General features: G+C 39.8%; 1 protein-coding gene across 3 annotated transcripts in view; it reads left to right on the top strand.

The window, feature by feature from the left end:
* The first annotated feature begins 3,804 nt into the window (after positions 1-3,804).
* The window catches only part of prkaa2 (protein kinase, AMP-activated, alpha 2 catalytic subunit), a 32,578-nt gene continuing 13,344 nt past the window's right edge, over positions 3,805-23,038 (top strand). The window contains exons 1-8 of one of the 3 annotated variants that reach the window (XM_052012063.1): positions 3,805-4,036; positions 5,711-5,852; positions 9,596-9,689; positions 10,095-10,239; positions 11,532-11,619; positions 16,147-16,371; positions 17,375-17,879; positions 20,890-21,016. In XM_052012063.1, the coding sequence (XP_051868023.1) occupies positions 3,943-4,036; positions 5,711-5,852; positions 9,596-9,689; positions 10,095-10,239; positions 11,532-11,619; positions 16,147-16,371; positions 17,375-17,879; positions 20,890-21,016 (1,420 nt within the window). In that variant the 5' untranslated portion in view covers positions 3,805-3,942. Of the gene's footprint in view, positions 4,037-5,710; positions 5,853-9,595; positions 9,690-10,094; positions 10,240-11,531; positions 11,620-15,756; positions 15,776-16,146; positions 16,372-17,374; positions 17,880-20,889; positions 21,017-23,038 lie in introns of those variants that run through there. The other 2 variants (XM_052012064.1, XM_052012065.1) reach the window with 2 other exon arrangements.

Genomic DNA, 23,038 nt, shown 5'->3' with positions numbered 1-23,038 from the left:
CCAAAGATATGCTGACAAGTTAATTGGGTACTATTTTAAAAAAAAAACCTTTTAGTAGCAAAAGTGGAGTTGATGGGCACATGAGAGAGAATAAATTGTAGGACCACAGGGAAAGTAATAGGGAAATGGGATTGAGGGGATTTCCTCTGCTAGGAGCTGGCATGGAGCTAATGGGCCAAATGGACTCCTTCCGTGTTGTGATAATCTCCAAAGAAGTAGAGATTTATTGACACGAGAGCACACTGTAGCGCAGCAGTTAGTGTTCTGCCTCAGCTCTAGAGACTCAAGTTCTGATCTTGGGCACATTCTTCCGATTTCCTCCCATACCCTAAATGTGCTGATTGGAAAGTTAGCCTATTGTACGTACGTGGTAGAATTGGGGCAGATTAGAGTTGATGGGGATTGCAAGAGGAAATATGGGATTTGTGTAGCTGGGTACCAGCATGGTTCTGTTAGGGGGAGATCATATCTGATCAATTTGATGGAATTTTTTGAAGAGCTAACAGATGTATTGATGAGGGTAGTGAGGTTGACATGGTCTACATGAACATCAATAATGCCTTTGTCAAGGTCCCACATGGGAAATTGGTTCAAAAAGGTTAGAGCCCATGGGATCCAAGGCAGGTTGGCAAAAAAGATCTAAAATCAGATCGGCAATAGGAGGCAGAGGGTGATGTTGTTGGGTTGTTTTTGTGCTTGGAAGCCTGTGTACCACTGGGACCCTTATAGTTTGTTACCTTTTGCATTCAGAATCAGGTTTATTATCACTGTCTTACATGACATGAAATTTGTTGTTTTGGGCAGCAGTACAGTGCAAAGGCATAAAAAAAACTATAAATTATAAAATAAATAGTGCCAAAAAAAGGAACAATGAGGTATTGTTCATGGACCATTCAGAAATCTGATGATGGAGGGGAAGAAGCTGCTCCTGAATCGTTGAGTGTGGGTCTTCAGGCTCCTGTACCTCCTCCCTGACGGTAGTAATGAGAAGAGGGCATGTCCCAGATAGTGAGGGTCCTTAATGATGGATGCCGCCTTCTTGAGGGCACTGCCTCTTGAAGATATCCTCGACAGTGTGGAGGGTTGTGCCTATGATGGAGCTGGCTGAGTCTACAACCCTCTGCATCTTCTTGCGATCCTGGTATGGATCCTGATTACATCTGCACCAGGCTGTGATGTAACCAGTCAGAATGCTCTCCACCATACATCTATAGAAAGAGTCTTTGGTGACATACAAATCTCCTCAAACTCCTAACAAAGTAGGCATGCCTTCTTCATGATTGCATCAATATGTTAACCATATCCTGATCATTAATGTATATATGATTAGTAAGTCTGCAGGTGCCACAAAAATTGGTGGTGTTGATGATATTGAAGTTGGTAGTCTTAGGCAAGGTGATATTGATCTGTTGGTAAGATGGGCAGAGCAATGGCAGAAGGAATTTAATCTTGATAAGTGTGAGCTGATGCACTTTGGAAAGACCATTTAGGGTATGACGTAAACAATAACTGTTAGGGCCCAAGGAAATATTGAGGAATAGAAGTACTTTGGTGTACAAGTCCAAACATCCCTAAAGATAAAGTTGTGAAGAAGGTATACAGTATTTTTACCTCCATTAGCTGAGGCCCAGAATATAAGAATTTTTTGCAACTTTACAAAACATTGGTTAGGCCACAGATGGAGTACCATGTGCAGTACTGGTTGCCACACTACAGGAAGGATGCGTTTGCACTGGGGAAGATTCACCAGGATATTGCTTGGGATGGAGCGTTTCAATTATGAGGAGAGACTGGATAGGCTGGATTTGTTTCCCCTGGAGCAGAGGAGCCTGAGTTGGACACCTGAAAACTATATAACATTTATAAGAGGTGTAGATAGGGTACATAATAAACTGTTTCCCATAGCAAGCGGTGTCTAAAACTAAAGGGCATGGGTTTAGGGTGAGCGGTAAGAGGCTTAGTGGGGATTTGAGGGAGAATTTATTTCATCCAGAGGATATTGAAAATGTGGATTGCGCAGCCTCAGGAGGTTTGTCAAGGCAGATACTCTCACAACATTTAAACTGTCTACATGAGCACTTAATCATGGCTATAGATCAAGTGCTTTTAATGAAATTAGTATAGGCATGGGTATTTGATGGTCAGCTTCAACATGACGGGCTGAAGGGCATTTCTATGGTGTATGACCCTGCCTAATTATATGTTGAGTTTTTAAAATTCTTGGGGCAAAGCTGAATATTTCTATTTCTGTGTAACTGTCAACTTAAGGGTCAGAGAAATACAGCACAGAAACAGGCCCTTCAGCATAACTCCTCCATGCCGACCAAGATGACCATCTAAGTTAGTCTAATTTGCCTACGTTTGGCCCGTATACCTCTAAACTTTTTCTATCCATGTACCTGTCCAAATGTCTTTTAAATGTTGTTATTATTGTATTACCTCAACCACTTCCCTTGGCAACTTGTTCCATATACATACCACTCTCTGTGTGAAGAAGTTGCCCCGCTGATCACTTTTTAAATCTTTCCCCTTTCACCTTATACCTTTTCCCTCTAGTTTTTGATTTCCTTTCCCTGGGAAATAGACCCTATCTATGCCCCTCATGATTTTATACACCTCCATAAGGTCATCCCTTAGTCTCCTACAGTCCAAGGAATAAAGTCCTCCCCACCATTGAGGACATCTCCAAGAGGCAGTGCCTCAAGAAGGCAGCATCCATCATTACAGACCATCACCATTATGGACATTCCCTCTTCTCATTACTACCATCAGGGAGGAGGTACAGGAGCCTGAAGACCCACACTCAATGATTCAGAAACAGCTTCTTCCCCTTCACCATCAGACTTCTGAATGATGCATGAACACTACCTCATTCTTTTTTTTGCACTATTTATTTAATTTTGTAATTTATAGATTTTATGTCTTTGCACTGTACTGCCACTGGAAAACAATGAATTTCACATCATATGTCAGTGATAATAAATCTGATTTTGATTTCAGGTCAGTTCCTTCCTTCCTTCATTCCTTCATAAAGTCCTAGTCTGCCCAACCTTTCCCTCTAACTCAGCTCCTTCTGTCCTGGCAACATTCTCTTAAATCTTCTTTGCACTCTTTCCAGCTAATGATGTCTTTCCTATTAGCAGGGTGACCAAAACTGAACACAGTATCCGAGTGCAGCCTCACCAACGTCCTGTGCAACTGTAACATAACGTCCCAACTTCCATACTTAATGCCCTGACTGATGAAGGTTGTTTGAGAAGGCGGCAAATCAGAAAATTCTGCTGTCCAATTGGATCACATTTCAAACATACAGACTGAGAAAACAGAATGTTCCATGTTTAAAGATACATTACAGGCATGCAACAGTCAGGAATTCCCAATTGGTGCTGGAAACCAAGCCAAGATCAGCAGCCAGCTGAAGCACACTGTGCTGGCTGGCAACTGGAGTGAGGTCAGCAAGGATCTCTGAAGTATTGGTTTATTATTGTCACTTGTACCAAGGTACAGGGAAAAGCTTGTCTTACAAACTGATCGTAAGGTCAATTCATTCCACAGTGCAGTTACATTGAGTCAGTACAGAGTGCATTGAGGTGGTACAGGTAAAAACAATAACAGAGTAAAGTGTAACAGCTACAGAGTAAGTGCAATGCAATAAGGTGCAAGGTCACAACAAGGTAGATCAAGAGGTAAATGGGAGGATTTTATTAGAACATACTGTTGGGGATGGATTGCACAGGCCTCTTCCTCCCTCCTACTGATTTATCTCACACTACGATATAAACACAGCGCAACGTTGCACCGCCCGACGCCCCTGGCAGAGATCCTGCCCCCTGTTGCCTCAATCAAAGATGGCGGGAGTGCTGCCTCCGCCCCAAATCGTCACAGTGACTTCCGGCAGCGTGCGGGCCGCGGTGTGGGCTGGGTAGAGGGACTCCGGTAGCCATGGCGGAGAAGCAGAAACACGACGGGCGGGTGAAGATCGGCCATTACATCCTGGGAGACACTCTGGGGGTCGGCACCTTTGGCAAAGTGAAGAGTTAAGTGTGTGTCACGCCGCGCTGGCCTCTGTGGTTTGTGTCAGTCAGTCAGTGAGTGTTGTGGGGGTGCCGGAGCGCGGCGGCCCGGCTCTCCGTCTGTAACGTTGGCCCCACACCGGAGGGCGTCTGACCCAGAGGCGGCGGGGAGGCTGCACCCACCCGCCCCACCTGCCGCTGCTGTCCGCTCTCACCAGGGCCAGCAGCCGCTGGATTGTTGTGTGTGAGCCCGCACGGCCCCACCGACCTCTGCCATCTCCTCCCGGCCCCGCCCACCTCTACCATACCTCTGCCTCCTCCCCTCTCTGCCACCAGCTTCGCCCCTTCCTCAGCCCAGCCCAGCCCACCTCTACCATATACCCCTTCCCTCCGCAACCAGCTTCGCCCCTTCCTCAGCCCAGCCCACCTCTACCATATACCCCTCCCCTCCGCAACCAGCTTCGCCCCTTCCTCAGCCCAGCCCACCTCTACCATATACCCCTCCCCTCCGTAACCAGCTTCACCCCTTCCTCAGCCCAGCCCACCTCTACCATATACCCCTCTTCTCCACAACCAGCTTCGCCCCTTCCTCTGCCCAGCCCAGTCTACCTCCACCATATACCCCTCCCCTCACAGCTTCCTCAGCCCAGCCCACCTCTACCATATTCCCCTCCCCTCCCCTCCCCTCCCCTCCCCTCCCCTCTGCCACCAGCTTTGCTCCTTCCTCCGCCCAGCCCAGCCCACCTCTACCATATACCCCTCCCCTCCCCATTGCCACCAGCTTCACCCCTTCCTCAGCCCAGCCCAGCTCTACCATATACCCCTCCCCTCCGTAACCAGCTTCGCCCCTTCCTCAGCCCAGCCCACCTCTACCATATACCCCTCTCCTCCACAACCAGCTTCGCCCCTTCCTCTGCCCAGCCCAGTCTACCTCCACCATATACCCCTCCCCTCACAGCTTCGCCCCTTCCTCAGCCCAGCCCACCTCTACCATATTCCCCTCCCCTCTGCCACTAGCTTCACCCCTTCCTCTGCCCAGCCCAGCCTCCTGCTGTCCTGTTTCTTCAGCCCTGCCCCCTTCTGCCACCCTCTCATGAGCCCTGCCTCTTCTGCTGCCCCAGAACCTTCTCCTGCCCCTATACAGTCCCCTGCCCAATCTTTCTCCCACTTCTGGACACCACCCCTTCTCTCATCCCGAATCAGCCCACAGATCCCATCCCTCTTCTACCTTGCACAGCACCTGGACACCACCTCTTCTCTCATCCCTAATCAGCCCACAGATCCCACCCGCTTCTACCTTGCACAGCCCCTGCATCTATGCAGACCCCAGTCTCTTTTGGTTCAGTACAGCAACCCTCATCCACTCCTGCAGCCACACAGCTTGCACAACTCCCTATTCCTTACCCCTTCATGGCTTTTGAAACACAATCAAATGTATTTACTGTCTGTGCACAGCTTCACCACTGACTCTCTCCAACATTCTTTGTCCAGTCTTTTCACAAAACCCTCCCCATTGACCCCTCTCTAGCTGCACAGCTCTCCCCAACCTCTGACCTGACGTTCAATACCATTAACCTGTTCTGCAGTGCTTGCAGAACTTTGCTTTCTAGCTTCCTTTTCATTTGTTTCTTTTATGTCATCCTTCCCTCTAGCAGTGTGAAGCAATTCTTGCTGAATTGTATTATTTCTTTCTTTAGTTGGGGAGCATCAGCTAACAAGGCACAAAGTTGCAGTCAAAATCCTAAATAGACAGAAGATCCGCAGTTTGGATGTAGTTGGAAAGATTAAAAGGGAAATTCAAAACTTAAAGCTCTTCCGCCATCCTCACATCATCAAACTGTGAGTAATAATTTTTGTGTTAGTTCTACAATAGGTCAGACCAATTCTGGAAAACCCTGTTCAATTTTGGGGCTGCACCTCAGGAAAGATATATTTGTGGAATTTGGTCAGGTTTATAATGTGGGCCTTCTCCATATTCACCAGAATGGTTCTAAAATTTAAACACTGAAATTGAGTTTGGGTTGTGTAAACTTGGTTTGAATGAACTTGGGTTTGGAAGGTTTGAGAGTGATAAAATTGTTTAAAATGATGACTCCTGATCTCTATTGGTGGGGTACAGTGCTGATATTAGAACCAGGGTATTTAGTAGTAAAACTTGATAAGCACATTTTCCCAGAGGTGGTTGGAATTTGGAAGTGTTCCTCGAAAGGCTGTGAATACTGGGCCATTTGAAATTGATCAAAAGCTATGATCTTATTGAATGATGGATGAGGCCTGATAAAAAAATTTGCTCTTAAAGTCCGAATCCCACTTCAAATATGTATCTCCCATTTAAACACATTGCTGAGTATATTTGGCTTTCAGTTCTATATTTTTATTTTCCTTTGTGTAAAGACTTGCCTGACTTTGTACAACAAGTAATTCGGAAAGCTAACAGAATTTTGTTATTTATTTGCATGGGAATAGCATACAAAAGTAGAAAGATTATGCATCAGTTATAGAGGGTATTGGTGAGACTACATTAAATACTGTGTACGGTATTAGTCTCCTCATTTAGGAAGGATGTAAAGGTGTTGGAAGCAGAATAGTGGAGGTTCATTCCAGGGAGGCTATACCTGGAATGGATAGATTGTCTTATGAGAGAAGGTTGGACTGGCTAGGCTTGTATCTGTTGGAGTTTAGAAGACTGACAGGATTTGATTGAATCATATAAGATCCCGAAGGGCTTTGACAGTCTGGGTATCAAGAAGATGTTTCCTCATGTGAGAGAATCTAGAAATAGGATTCACTGCTTAAATATAAAGGGTTGACCACTTCAGAAAGATGAAGGTTTTTTTTCTAAGGGTTGTAAGCCTTTTGAAGTCACTTCCTCAAAGGCTGATGGAAGCAGTCTTTTTGAATATTTTTAAGGCAGAGCTGATAGATTCTTGTTAAAGCAAAGGGGTGAAGGATTCTGGGGACAGGTGTGAATGCAGAGTTGAGGTTGCTATTAGATAAGCTATGCTTTTATGAATGGAAGAGCAAAATTGATGGGTTGAGTGCTTATTACTGCTCCTAATTTGTACATTTGCTCATGTTATCTGGTTTTCGATTCTAACATGTTACCGTTTGTTGAATTGCCATATGTAAGGAAGTTGGTCCCTATCTCCTTCCTTGAGAATTCTCCTTATGATCATAATTTCTCAATCAATGCTTTTGTCGAAAGAGTACATTTGTATTAAACCCAGCATCTTATTGTTAACCTGGTGAACTTTGAACTTATTCAAAAGCTAGAATAGCCGCCTTTATTGGATGCCCAGAACTGAATGTATTTTCAAATATGTTGGCAATTGTTACCTACCAGCTTTTATGTATTTTAAGATTGAGCTTGGATGTGTCATTATGTTTTTATGGCATTTTTGTATCTGAATGGGCCTTTAATGGTGCAGTACTTTATCTCCAAAATCTCTTGTATATGTACCTTGCCCTATGTTTCCTCATTTAGATTATATTCTCAATTCAAGTTCAAAGTCCAAAGTGTGCTATATGGTTGGTTTATCCATCATTTATTTGAATTCTTTAGTTCTCATTTCACTATATTTCTTACCAGGGTGTTATCTGTAAAATTAGATGTCCTTCCTATTTTTAAATATCCTCTTAGCCTTATCTGCTTGAGTTAGAAAAGTCCAACTGGTCTTTTTTGTTTTCACTAACTCTTCCAGTCATTATTGTATTAGTATATAATGCAATCTCTTTTTAACATCTGTGCCTTTTTTTGGCACTGTAGTTGTTTTATACGAAAACAAACTACTGCCGGTGCTTAGAATACTGGCCCTAATTCTGGAAGATCTGTTTTGTTAGAGAAGCTTTATCCACATGATGCTTAATTTAGATTCCTCTTTATATTCAGGATCTTTTTTTTTGCTATAAAAGATATTTTTGGTGATTGTTGAAATTGGCAATATTATAATGTGTGAACAAGTTGGCCAAAATCTACAAAAGTGGTATTGACTGTCTTCATCCAAAAAATAACGGTTAGATCCAATAGCTATGTCTTGTTTATCATTTCTATGCGTGAAGTGCTGCTTTTGTTAGTGGGCCTGCTCTCTGAAGCTGAGAATCAAATGAAATATTACCTTCTACTATGCATGTCTGAACACATGCTTCCAAATGAATTTGAATCCATTGCTGTTCATACTGGTGCTTCTGACTCTGTCCCAGTTTGTGGACAACTTGTATTTATATAGCACTTTTTTCTTGTAGTAAAAGCATCCAAGGTGCTTCACAGGAGATATTAGGGCAGATGAATAGAGGTAGCTTTTAAGGACCTTTCCTTTTTTTTAAACCCTTTAATGTGCATCACTATATGACCTTAAGGTGGAGGTTATCTGCCTCTTCAAACCACGGGAACCCTTTTGGTGATGACCTTGCCACATGATGGTTAGGTAAACAAAGGAAAGAATGACAGTACATTTCCGAGCTTGTGACTAGAAGGGAAACTTGCAGCTGATGGCATCCTGCATACACCTGCTACCCTTACGGTAGTAGTGGTCTAGGATTATGAGCTGCTATTGAAGAAACTTCTGTGATTTGCTGTTGTATGTTGATTGAGTCAACATGCATCAGGCATGAGTGCATGAAGGGTGAGGGGCTTTTGTGTTCAGCGTGGTGAACAGGGTACCAAATAAGTGTATGGCTTTGCCCAGAACATATGTGGTAGAAAGGCTTTGGTGATTAGGAATTAGGTCACTTGCTGCAGAATGTACATCCTTCTGAAGGAGGAAGGAGTGGTAGCATGGCAGAAATGTTTAATGAGAGAATTCACAAATAATACCTTTAACAATTTTGAAAGTTTGTTAATATACAAACTTCTTTGCCAGAATGGATATGGCCTGGATTTTGTAGTCAATGGCAAATAAATAGTGTTCACCGCTGACCTCAAAGAAAGCTGCCCACAAATCTTATGGTGTTGATTTCCCTAATTCCAATGCAACGTGTAGTCTGGTAGCATCCTTGGGGTATCTACGAACAATAAGGTCTTCAAGCAACTGATCAGCCAGTCAGGTTGAAGAATTCTCTCTCAGCATATCAGGAAGTAAAATGTACAGATTTTGATTAGAATTTTACTCATTTTACAGAAACAAAATTAAGATTGGGGCATGCATGAGATGAAAGTAGTTAATATATTTAAACAAAATCTTGGAATGGAGAAAATGGCATTCAACATCTATAAAATCATTTTTACGGGGCCAGAGAGAGTTTACAGCATTTGTTATGCATACTGTTTAAAATCTGAGTTATGCATTATTGAATAAGGTTTAGCATTTTCAATTTCACAGCAAGAATAATTTTTTAAAAAGTTGAAGTTAACAGATCACTAGCTCTACGTTGACTGCATCAGCAAAAACTACAAGACTGCTTCCTTTGGAGATGCAGAGTATCATTGATGACATCCTCTGAATGTTATACTTGTAAATCAGAAGTTCCTGTCAATTTTATGCTGTGACAGTGAGTTCTTACAGTTTTACTGTCATTTACAATGGCTAATTTTAGGCCAATTATCCCAGTTTCTGATGTTTTTGCAATGTGTTATACTTTATCAGGTACCAGGTGATCAGTACACCAACTGACTTCTTTATGGTGATGGAATATGTGCCAGGGGGTGAGCTTTTTGACTACATCTGTAAACACGGAAGGGTAAGAACTATACAACTTATGGAAAGTTTAGGGAATTAATTTCAAGGTGCTTAAGGTAAAAACGTACTTGCCTTTTTGCATTAATTTTATCTGCATTATCTTTAAGAAATTAATACATCTCACTTTAGGATTACATATTCTCATTTGTATAAACCAATTGGTGAATATACATGAATTACATGTTCTGCTTAGTTTCTGTGGTGATGTGTTGTAACTGCTCCTATCTATGACTCCATTGACTCCAAACCTATTTGTAAATCCTGCCATAGACAAATGGTTTTGTGAATATACCTTAGATGTAGTTTTACAAGGCTTGTAGGTCTGCATTAATATTGTTTATTACTGTAACCGATTTGGGACCTTCTGCGGTGATAGTGATGTGCTCCTGTTTTAACTTTACTGTAGGTGGAGGAAGCAGAGGCTTGCCGCCTCTTTCAACAAATTATTTCGGCTGTTGATTATTGTCACAGACACATGGTAGTTCATCGTGATCTGAAGCCAGAGAATGTTCTCCTTGATGCTCAAATGAATGCCAAGATAGCTGACTTTGGTATGTGACTCCTGGTGTATGTGAGGAATGTGTCAGACAGCAACTAAGTGTTCCAGAGTTAGTGAATTACAAGTTTGCAGCATAGTGTGTCAAGAATACAACACAGTACTCTAATTTGTTTCACACAAGTGTTAAAACATAGAATACGTTTATTTTTCAAATTTATCATTGAGACTTGGGTTTTAGCCCAATCAATTGTAGAATTGCGTTCCATTGCTAATATTCTATAGAATGAAGTGCAGTGGGCATTGATAATTGGTAGATAAAACAAGTTACCATCACTGATGCACTGTAAATATTTTCTAGAGAAAAATTATGCATGAATCTACTTTGTGTTAACCACATGCAAGTCCTGCCTGACAGTCGCTTGGGAATTGGAGTTTGTGAATGAGGGTTTGTACATTTGGGGAATTTGAAACTGTTTTGTAATGAGAGAGGTTTTATTCTGTCAGTAGTCTCTGTTAGTATCACATTTGAACCAGCTATTGGAAGAAGCAGCATGGCTTGCAAATGTTTTACTTATCTTGTTGCTGACCCTCTGGAATACAGTTTGAGACTAGGTAATTTTAATTTGTGAATGGGAATGTTCCATGACACTGAAGGTGATTTATATTAGTCAAATGATTTTAAGACCACTTTAACAATTTTTATATGCTCCCTTGATGCACATGTGCAATGTGCTAAGCTCAGCAGCATCTGAGCATTTGGGTAAATGTAGTTAAATACTCGGAAAGAAGTTAATTTTGTAAAGACTCTTCTGAATTTGGGGATAATCCACAATTTAGGAAGCCCTGGAGAGAAAACGTAGAAAAGATTAACGTAGAAAAGAAAACGTAGAAATGATTGGAGAAAATTGGGAAAATCTTATTTGGGGAAAAAAAAATGACCTTAAGTTGGTGTTCAGACAAGTAAATATAAAGGAAATGTTTCTGCCTAGATTATAGATAGTAATTATATTAGCGGAAATTGCAAAGATTTTGAAGCAAAAAGAAAATTGTATTCGGTCATACAATTGTAAAATTGTATACATTTGGTAAAATTGTATTTTAATTGAAAAAGTTAATATAATTGAAGATGTTACCTTCTGTTGAAAATAGAAAAGAGAAAACAACAAAAGTGGAAAATGGCATGAATGAATTTGTGAAAAATGCTATTTGCATTTTCAGTTTGCTATGTGTAATATCTTATGAAGAATTTATGGTCCCCACCCAAATTTCAAGGAGTATGGGATAACTTAAATGACCCAACTGATGAAGATGTGTTCTGTCTAACACGCCTTCTTTGCATTGTAGGACTATCTAACATGATGGCGGATGGGGAGTTTTTACGTACTAGTTGTGGCTCACCAAATTATGCTGCTCCAGAAGTTATCTCAGGCCGGTAAGATCTATCTTATTCATATTTTTATGTTTGATCTAATCATTTTCTCTGCTGCGGTAGTCCATTATGGATAGATTGACTCTTCTATCCAATTAATTCCCATTGATGTCTTCTGGTACATTTTCACATCTGCAATATAAATGCCAATTATAATGTTCCCACATTATTATTATTGTTCTGTTCTTGAAATATCCTGAATTAATTTGTTTTGAGTGGGGGGGAAAAATGTTGGAAATTACAATATATTCCTTGATTAGATGTGATATAGCTGGATACAGAGAAAATACTTGTCAGCACTGAATCAAGAATGTTCAACTTCAGAAGAGTATTATACTATTTTCTTTGGATATATTGATCATTATAATTGGCTAGTTTAATGAGATTACTAATTTGTCTGTGGTCCATGTCTTTTATTCTGTGGTTACCATCCATTAAAAATAGTTTTGAGATCATCCAGACTCATTTGAAATCATATTTTTAAAATCAGCACAGAGATTATTAATGTGTGATTGCATCATTAACTTATTTGCATGAAAATTCTCATTTATTACTGTTTTGGAGCTCTATCCTCAATATAACCTTTTTGTTTTAAATAGTTCAAGGTTCTGGCCAGTAGTTTCATTTGCTACCTTCAGCACATCTAGATGACTTGAAACTATCCAGTGTGAACTGGGTTATTTTTGGTTGTTAATTGACTCATTATGATAGCCCTTTGATTGAATTGTGCATGGAATTTCCTGACACAGTGCAGAGTATATCTCCATGTTCACCTATCCCATAAAAGTGCAACAGCTTAATGAAGCAAATGATTTTTAAAAAAAGGGCAATCGTATGAGATATTGAACAGAAAAGAAACAATCACTGCTTTTAATCAGAAAGCTAGGGAAGTTGATGGTGACAGACTTGACAGACACTCCTATTTACACAGTTCTTAAGACATAGAAAGAGGCCATTTGGCCCATTGAGCCTAGGTAGGATTAGGAAAGAAGTTCTGCTGCAGAATTATGAGGAGTTCAGTGCAAAATTGAGAAACAGAACCACAAGGGTGATAACCTCCAAGTTACTACCTGAGCCACATGCAAATTGGCAAAGAATAAATAGGATGAGGGGTAAATGAGTGACTCAAAGTGTGGTGTGGTAGAATGGATTCTGATTCATGGAACACTAGCAGCAGTACTGGGAGAGAGCTGTTCAGTTGGCTTCACTTGAATCATGCTGCAATGAAAGTCTTGGCCAATTGCATAAATAGGATTGTAGAGATGGCTTTAAACTAAATGGAAAGAGGAGGGCTCCAAGAACGAGGTGTTAATAACTCGAGGAAATGCGAGAATGGTGGCACAGGATAGAGGGAGAAATTGACAAGCAAAATATGACAGGCTGGGGCAACTCAGTAAATCCAAAGTTAGTAAAAACAGTAAAAATTCAAATCTTAATAATCTTTATTTGAATACATGTAGTATTTGCGATAAGATAGATGAGTTGACAGCACAGATAACAAGTATGATCTAATAGCTATTACAGAGACTGGTTGCAGGGTGACCAGGACTGTGTGCTCAATATTCAAGGCTATATACAATGTTCCAAAAGAACAGGTGAAAAGAGAAGGGAGATGGGATAACGTTCTTAATCAAGGAAGGTACTAGAGCAGTGTTGAGTTGTGATATAGAGGCAGTGGATGGTAATGTAGAATCAGTTTGGTTTGAAAACGTGAGTAGTAGAGAAAAGAAGATACGGGTGGGAGTAGTCTATAGGCCACCAAAATGTGACCCTTTGATAGAAAGAGCAGAGCATAAGTGGGGAAATATCTAGGACATGTTTGAAAGGAATTGCAGTTGCCATGGGAGATAGTAAATTTATTGATTGGATGAACCAAACAGGCAATTTAAATATAAAGGCAATTTAAGACAGATGAGATGAAATTCTTTCTCTGAGTTGAGAGTCTTTAGAACTCTTCTTCCTAAGGCAGTGGAAGCAGAGTTTTTGAATATTTTTAGGGTAGAGGCAGATAGATTTCTGGTAAGCAAGGGGTGAAATGCTAATTTGGGTAGATAGGATTGCGGAGCTGAGGTTGCAATCAGATCAACCATGTTCTCATTAAATGGCATTGCAGGCTAGTCCCTAGTGGTGTCTCCTGCTCCTAATTCTTACGTTTGGAAAGAATTGGCAATGTTGAAACTTTTACAAATGTAACATGGATATATGTACAGTTTCTTTTATTATAATAGTGGATTAGATTGAAAAATAGAGAAAAAAATCAAGATGAATTGTTTGCATGCTAACTCATAAGTTTCTCAAAGGTGAACTTTTTTTGGTCACTTGGAACCATATTTTTAAGAAAAGTAATGTTGAATACTTGTCTTTCAAAGACTATTCATGTATTCTATACAACTCTATTGTTACTCCATAATATAACATTTATAGACTCACATAATAATGCAGATCACTTCAGTATTTAATATTCTCTTTCAGAGTACAACCACTATCCACTATGAAGTAGTGCAAATATAAATTGGTTTGAAAAAGAAAATTTTCCAGGAGCATTTTGGATGCTACCATTTCCATTTTTCTCCTGTTTAATTTATCTCTTTTGCTCAGAAGTTAGCGTTTGTTATTTTGGCAGCTTGCTGGAAGGAGATGGCAAACAGAAGCTTGCATCATATTATAACAGTTGAAGCATGAACTAAGTGGTGTCTATGGGTTATAATTAGTTTCTTCCTGAAATTAGAAACTAGTTCTTATGCACTCATATGTTGGCAACACGCTAAGCTTATTAATATTCCAATGTCAAGTTGCTTTTCAATATTGAATACCCAGCTTAGTTGGTGGAAGTTTTGCTGTTATGGTAATTGAAAATCAATAGAAACTGCAGGTGATGGACATGTAAAACAAAAAACAATGCTGGAAATACTCTGCAGGTCAGGTAATATCTGTGGAAAGAAAACAGTTAACATTTTGGGTCCAGCAGTTTATTTATGTTCCTGGTAGGTTTGCATTATCCATCCATATTTTGAATTTTGTGTTGCACAAAAGAGGAGTTAACAGTGAACCTTTATATCTTTATTTTGTGGATGGCATGTTGAAAGTATTCTTTCCTTTCTTCTCTATCAGTTCCCTCACCCATACCATACACATCACTATTGTCAGAACTGAGTGTGCACATTCAGTCCTTTTAAGACCCGAAGTTTCCATCCGTAAAACAGCTGACAACTTTGTGGACCAAGTTCTCAAACTACCATGGTGGGAAACTGGGTTTTTAGTCCAAGCCTTTGGATGTCTTCCTTAATGGACTAGCTCGCACATTTTCCTACATGTTTTTCTTTTGTTGGAATTGTTTCATGCAATAACATAGCTGAGCAGGGACACCAACTACATATTGCCATCTTTTTGCATCACCTGTATGATTTTGTTTTAACATGAAATGTACAATGTGAGAGATTTTCAAAGCAAGACTTATAAGAACAAATCAAAAACTTGAGGGTTATTGTTTTTTTTCAGGTCCTCCCCAGGTTATGAATGCCTGACTTAGGTATAACCTGTACATATGAATGAGCATTTGGGAGACTGGTGGGAAAGATTTGCCGGCTCTTCTGGGGTGGCAGGTGTCGTCTGCTGTGTGAGAACTTGGTTTGCGGCAGTATCATTGCACCTTGCAGAGAAATTTGATTGTTTGAGTTAAATGTCCTGGTTTAATTACACATTGCCCTTGGTTGGCTAAGGTTTATACTTAAATGTATTGCTGGGTGGCCACATTTTGGATTTGTAAACTGTTTGGTTGTGAACAGTTCTCAGGAACTGAACCCTTTCGTAACCTGTAACTGTCAAATCAGATTTCCACATGAAGTAAAAGTACATTTATATTAATTACTATAAGCTTCATTTACTTTGGAAGAGATTTTCTAATGTCTACTGATATAGAAACATGACTTAACACGTATTATGGTCAATGAGCCTTTGTCTTGATTATGAGAACTCACTTTTATAATCTAGGAGGATATGTAATTGAAGGAAAGCAGACAAATTTTATCAAACTAGCAATTAATGTTGTCTTCAACACATCACACTTATAGCTTGTTTTGATAATAGTTTTTTTTTGACAGCCAACATTTTCTCCCATTCATTTCTAGGGAATCTTCTTGTGTTGCATATAAAAATTAAGGTAAATTTCATGAACTTCTATAGTTGTGCAGTTCATGCTTCCCATTTTCATTTTATGTAAATGTTAATCTGTTAATTGCTTGACATCTCATTTTCAGCATCTTCCAGAATCTGGCTAATTCAATGCAATACTATAAGCACATCAACTGGGCCGAACTAGTTATTGTACTCTTTCTCTGTTCTCTTTGTTTTTATTTTCCATTCTTTTGTTCACTAATTTAATATTAGTGACAATATTCAAATGCATCTTTCCAAATGAAGTAGTTTTGTACTGCTGGCTATTATATGTACCCTCCAGTGTATGAGTTTGCTAATGATGTATAATGTAATTGTATAATTAAAATGTACAAATGTTATCATTGTTTTTATCAGGTTGTATGCGGGCCCAGAGGTTGACATCTGGAGTTGTGGTGTGATTCTTTATGCTTTGCTGTGTGGGACACTACCTTTTGATGACGAGCATGTACCAACCCTGTTTAAGAAGATCCGTGGAGGAGTATTTTACATGCCTGACTATCTGAACCGCTCAGTAGCTAGCCTCCTCATGCATATGCTGCAGGTTGACCCTCTGAAGCGGGCAACCATCAAAGACATCAGGTATGATTTGTAATGCCTGTTTACAATATTTCTGACGTCTTCAATTTTTCTGAGAATTTAATCCAAGATTTTGTTTATTAGTCCAACACCACCTGCCACAGAAAGGGAAGAGTGTAGGTAAACATACTTTCATCCATGTCTCACAATAATGGATTTCCAAATATAATTCCATCTCTGGGGCAAAATTATAACGTAAAAAAAAGATTAACTTCTTAATGAAAAATATTCTTAAAAATACTCTCCTTGGTTTTAGTCTGCCATTATCTTCTAATTTCAGAAGTGTACTAGACATTTTTGAAATGAATATATAAATGAACAGCACTCAGCTAAGGATTGATAATGGAGAAAATACTTTAGCAAATTTCGAGTTGATGTTTGACGGCATGATGCATTTCAATATTTTCACTAAAATTGAAGGAAGGTGGAAGAAGGACAAGGCAAAGAAGGAGTGGAGAATCAAAGAGGGAGAAGGGCAGGATTGGGGAAGGGGATGAGGGATAAAAGAAGGGTAAGAGGTGGCATTTTTAGTGAGAATATTAGGAAGAATAGGAAGATATAAGGATGCAGGGGGAGGAAAGAATTTTGTAAAAGTAGATAAATGAGAGGTGTCTTGAGCACGACTCATGAACCGATAAGTCAAAATCTTTATCAAATAAAGCATTGTTATCTGTCGTTGGTCACTATTGGTCAAAAGTTCAATAACTAAATCGGCTATTGGCTATTTGAAGTTTGGGTCTTACATTAGAAACTATGGAAGAATGAACTTCGGAGACGGTCATTTTTTTTTGTCAATGAGGGAGTTAGTGGCTATGGGAATCAGTCAGGAATGTGGAGCTGAGGCCAGAATCAGGTCAGCTATGATTTTATTAAATGGTTGAGCGGGTTTGAGGCGTTGTGTAGCCTATTCCTGCACCTGTTGCTTATATGTTTTTTGGGATAAAATTCAATCCTAGTTGAATTTAGGAATAACATATACTTAATTGAATCATCATTTTATCAACAGGGAACATGAATGGTTTAAACGGGATTTACCAACTTACCTGTTCCCAGAAGATCCTGCATATGATTCCAATATCATAGAAGAAGACGCAGTGAAGGAAGTGTGTGAGAAGTTTGAATGTACTGAGTCCGAAGTTATGAACAGTTTATACAGTGGTGATCCACAGGATCAGCTTGCTGTGGCTTACCATCTCATTATTGATAATCGGAGAATTATGAATCAAGCAAGTGAGTTTTACCTTGCATCCAGCCCCCCAACAGGTTCATTCATGGATGATAATGGACTGCATATCCCACCTGGTGTCAAAGCGCATCCTGAGCGCATGCCTCCTCTGATGGCAGATAGCCCTAAGGCACGCTGTCCACTGGATGCACTCAATACTACCAAACCCAAACCAATGGCACTGAAGAAAGCAAAATGGCACTTGGGAATTCGCAGCCAAAGTAAACCATATGATATTATGGCAGAAGTCTACAGAGCCATGCGACAGCTGGATTATGAGTGGAAGGTAAGAAACAACAAGAGGAACACGTTTAGGAAAATCGTCCTTAATTTATTCAAACTTTTTTTGTCACGTTCCTTAATCTCCTTTGTGACATAAAATCTTTGCCTGTTTCTAAATGTCAGCTGGCACCAGCTGTCTGAAAAATTCTCTTTTATAATTCCCCTTCTCCCCTAATCTTAGTTTTAAAAATAGTTCTGGACTGTGCAATGTACGCCTTTAGTGTAGATATGATAAGATGGAGGATGGGGTTGGGGGGTTGTATCATGTTTTACAAGCTAACTCTTTACTAATCTCACCAGAGTGCATTGCAGTTGCAGTGTATTTGCACATCACCTCCCCTTCAGCCATGCTTGCTGACTTGCATATTCCAATTACCTCATAACCTTTTAAATGAAAGTCTGCAACTCCATTCAAATTAGTATGGCTGGGCTAGATGCTGGTGGAAAGCTGAGATACCATCAATTCAGCAAGTTATCAAATACTCCTGGACTTGAAGGTGAGTCCAGGGATGGAGCATGAGGTCAGATGTCATCACATTGTGCAGACACAGAAGTCTGGAACGTGCTTCGATACGCGCTGCAATTTGGTCATGGTTCTCTTCAGAGGCTTGGCAAGCTGTCAGCAACTTCAATGCCTGTGGTTATAGGATTGGAGTTGTATTTAGATCTGACCAGTTAAAGGAGACTGGTGTCTTTCCTCAAAAATGTTAGTGAATCAATTAGACTTTTATGGCCTCATAGTGACATGCACTGATGTCATTTCTTTATTTCCGGAGCTTTTTTAAAAAAAAATTTCAGATTTAAACTATTTTGTTCTTTAATTGAACACTGAACCAATCATAAATATTCACATATGTGAAAATTTTGTGATAATCTTCCTCTGGAAATGATAAGTAAAACTGTAATAATCTGGTGTCCGATTGTTTGGAAATCCTGATGAGGCAGCATCGGGGCTCATTCATTAGTTCAGAATTTGAACCAGGGGTCCAGAGGGCAAGTGGCCGTCCAGCCAAATTCACAGTGTGGGCCAGGTGTGCGGCCAGAGCCGGGTTTGGGATTTGGAACACCAGCAATCAGGAATGTGGGTTGGTTTGTGGCCAGGGTCAAAGTCTGGAGTGCTTACAAATTTCCTGCTCCCTTTAAACTCACCAGTTCACAGGAAAGCTTATTAAAATACTGTGCAACATGCTTTTTAAAAAAAAGTGAAATAAAAGTGTGAGAGAAACAAAGGACTGTGGATGCTGGAATCTAGATGAAAAAACAAGATGCTGGAGGAACTCAGCAGGCCAAGTAGCATCAGTGGAGAAAAACAGACAGGCAACGTTTCTGGTCAGGACCCTCTTCAGGACTGATAGGAAGAGGGGAAGCCTAATATATGGGGGGGGGGGGGGGGGGGGGGGGGGAGGGTGGGGAAGCAGAGCAGTGATAGGTGGACAAAAGAGGGGAGGTGGGGTGGGCACAGGTGGTGATAGAGGCAGGTAAGAGATGGTGATAGGCAGATGGAGGGGAGGAGAGGAGAGCTGATCCACTGGGGGATGTGTCAAAGGTATAGAGGCAGGCAGCATGGGAGGAGGAAAGGAAAGAAAACATACTGGCGAGGAGAAAAGAGAGAGGCTAGGAAAGGGAAGAACAGAAGAGGCATGATCGGGGGTGGGGGTGGTGTTTGGCTTACTTAAAGTGGGAGAATTTGATGTTCATGCCGTTAGGCTGTAAGGTCCCAAGACGGAAAATGAGGTAGTGTTCCTCCAGTTTGCGTTTGGACTTCTCCTGGCAGTGGAGGAGGCCGAGGACTGACGTATCAGTGATGGAGTGGGAGGGGGAGTTGAAGTGGCTGGCAACAGGGAGATGCAGATCACGGTTACAGACGGAGAGCAGGTGTTCTACAAAATGGTCACCTATTCTGCATAAAAGTGTGTTGAGGTATTGCAAGGAGTAGCATCAATTTGTCTGGAAAATCTGCTTGTTTAGCACCACCGAGTCCTGAGATATCAGATTGTTGGAGTTTTACTGGGCCATGATGACTAACAATTAGTTGTGTGAGGATAGGTTTGTTTTAAGGCTTTTTTTGGCTGATTAATTCCCTAAGCATAATAATAACTGCCACAGTGATGCTGTGAATATCATTCAAACTTAACTTCTATAAAGAATAGTCACTGCTTATTTTACTTCACTATTTTGGTGGATGATTTGTGTTAAATATTCACGATAGAAAAGTATGCATTATTGGTATAATAGAATTAATTTTTAGATATCTAAAGTTGATTATTTTAATTTGGGTGCAGCTGTTTCATCTATTAACTAACCTCCATATGGGTGGCAGTACCTTTTGCGAAAAATATAGTTTTTCAATGTTATGGTCAAATCCTTATTTTGCATATTAGATGACGGTTGCAAGGGGATGAAAAATGCAAGCAAAACAAGAAGTGTGGAGAAGCTGAAGACAGATTGTGGAGTCCACACTGGCCAGATTCCACAATCGGTCTCTTGTTTACATTGCTTTGTCTTCGATCATAAATGTGAACATAGAAATTTATAATGCAACATTTTTCACATAGTTTTGTGGCAATTGGAAATTTTTTACATAAATGCCATCATATTTCCATCTACTTGTGATGTGAAACCATTTTTACTTTATTGTAATTTTAAGTGGAATCTGTCCAATTAGTAAAGATAACATGGATTATGCTTTTCTGCATTTCTGCTTTGGAATTCTCAAAAGTAGGGCTAGAGCTGGCAATTCTTCCAATCATTCTTTCTTCAAAAATATAATATTATTTTAAAATGTTCATTCAAAAGGCACAATGATCTTTCATCTGGGATAAGATTATGAACAGTTTATGACTTTCACTCATCTGTCTTTGACCTGCTGATTTTGACTGTTCAGGATAGTCCAATTTACTTCACTGTCTATTTCACTGTATGAACCTGATGGCTTTGGAAAGTTAACTTTCACTAAAATTGAAGTGTAGTGAATCTTTCTATATGGTAGATTTGTAATAAGTTACTTTCTCAAGGTGGTGAATCCTTATCATCTGCGTGTGCGTAGAAGGAATCCAATAACTGGGAACAATGTGAAGATGAGTTTACAACTCTATCAAGTTGATAATCGCAGCTATTTACTAGATTTCATGAGCATTGATGGTAAGAATGACAGCTGCTATGTTTGTCTAATTGAGCATTGTCTTTAGCTAAAACAGGAATAGTATTATGTTTTTTTCCGTTAGCCAGATTTTTATATCTGAACATTTTTTGGTAGAAAATGATTTCGCAATAGCTCGTTTGCCTGGACCTATTCTACCCTCGGGGAAAAGTAATAACAAAATAATTACTACTTGTAATTGAAAGTAAAAAAAAACTGCAAATGCTAGCAGTCTAAAACAGAAACATAAAACGATGGAAAAGCTCAGCAGGTCAAACAACATCTTTGGAAAGAGAAACTATTAATGTTTCAGGTCAAAGATCCTTCAGAACTGGAAAGAGGGAGCTTTCACTTGAAATGGAAGCTCTGTTTCTGTTTCTATTGATGCTGTTTGAGCTGCCAAGCATTTCTGGCATTTTCTGTAATTACTACTTGTAACATTTTAAACAAATCTCCATATGAAGAGAGTATCAGAAGTATATACACCTCATCATCATCTTATGGGGGTGGGGGAAGATGGACTAACATTTGGATTCCAGCCAGTCACAAAAATGGAAATCAGTAAGAGAATTTAACCTTTAATAGGAATGAACAAGACAACAGGGAAGGGAGCAGTTAGAACATAAGAGCAAAAGCAACCATTCCAACCCTCAAGCATTCAGTGAAATTTGCCTGATATGTGATCTAATTGTAGTTATCCATGTTTGCCCCAGATCCCTCGAATAGTTAATTTGCAGATATTTACTTGTTTCACAGTTCTCCCAACATTATTCGCCATTTGCAAAAGTGGTTACTGAAACTTTACCGCAGTTTACACAAAGGTTTTGTTTCCTAATTTCACTCCTAGAACCTTGAATTTTTAGTGTATGCTACCCAGTTTTCAGTTCTTCAACCTTAATATTTTGAAAATTTAATCAAGATCTCCCTTAAATTTTTAACTTCTGGGGTATACATCTCTAGTTTATGAAATCTCACTATGTAATTTAGCTCTTGGAGCATGTGCCTTTCAGTAAATTAAGGCTGCACTCCATCCAACCCAATATAACTTCTAAGATATAATGCCCAAGTTTTCTCCTTTTATTTTAGGGACATGTATAGATGTAGAATGAATACTGGTTTTCTAGTATGTTAGATTTGAGAAGCAGCATTACATTCAGAGACAGTCAGAGACTTTTTCCCAGGGCGACAATGGCTAACACAAGGGGACATAATTTTAAGGTGATTGGAGGAATATATAAGGGGGATGTCAGGGATAAGTTTTTTTTACACAGAGTGGTGGGCACGTGGAATGCACTGCCAGCAAAGGTTGTGGGGGCAAATACATTAGGGATATTTAAGAGACTCTTAGACACATGAATGATAGAGAAATGGGGGGCTATGTGGGAGGGAAGGGTTAGATAGAGCAGGATAAAATGTCGGCACAACATTGTGGGCCGAAGGGCCTATACTGTGCTGTAATGTTCTATGTTTTATTTGCCCCCTTTTTTTTGCAAACTTGTTAAATCCCTTGATGACATTTGAATATCTAAACACGTGGATGCCAATGTCTCATTGGACATTCACCATTTCGGGCTTTCCACCATTTACAAAGTACTTCAATCCTTTTCGATGTCCTTGCATTTGTCCACATCAAAATCTCTTTGCCACAGTTTAGCTCACTTATTTAATCTAGGAATACCTCTAATTTTATGCTTTCAGTTGCACAGTTTAAAACACCAACTATCAGTAAATTTAGTTGAAGAGATAGCCATATATCTAATTTGTTTATATTAGTGCACTGAGGCCCCATAGAAGTGAACACAAAACTGAAAGACAAGAATACAGACCCCGATCAGATGAATTAATCTGTTGGGTAGATAGCAAGCAAACTTTTGTTTTATTTTAAACATGATAGGTGAAAACAGGAAGCTGTTAGAAGGGATAAATGTACTTGTGGAATACAAAAAGAGAAAAGAAGCTGCATTTAAAATGCAGGAAATCTGAGGTGGGTGGGAGAGATGATTAAAAAATGCAGGAATCATAAG

Source organism: Pristis pectinata, chromosome 3 (assembly GCF_009764475.1).
Source record: "Pristis pectinata isolate sPriPec2 chromosome 3, sPriPec2.1.pri, whole genome shotgun sequence".
NCBI classification, from domain to species: domain Eukaryota; kingdom Metazoa; phylum Chordata; class Chondrichthyes; order Rhinopristiformes; family Pristidae; genus Pristis; species Pristis pectinata.
Note: the sequence above shows the minus strand (reverse complement) of the source record. Positions and strands in the feature narration are given on the sequence as shown.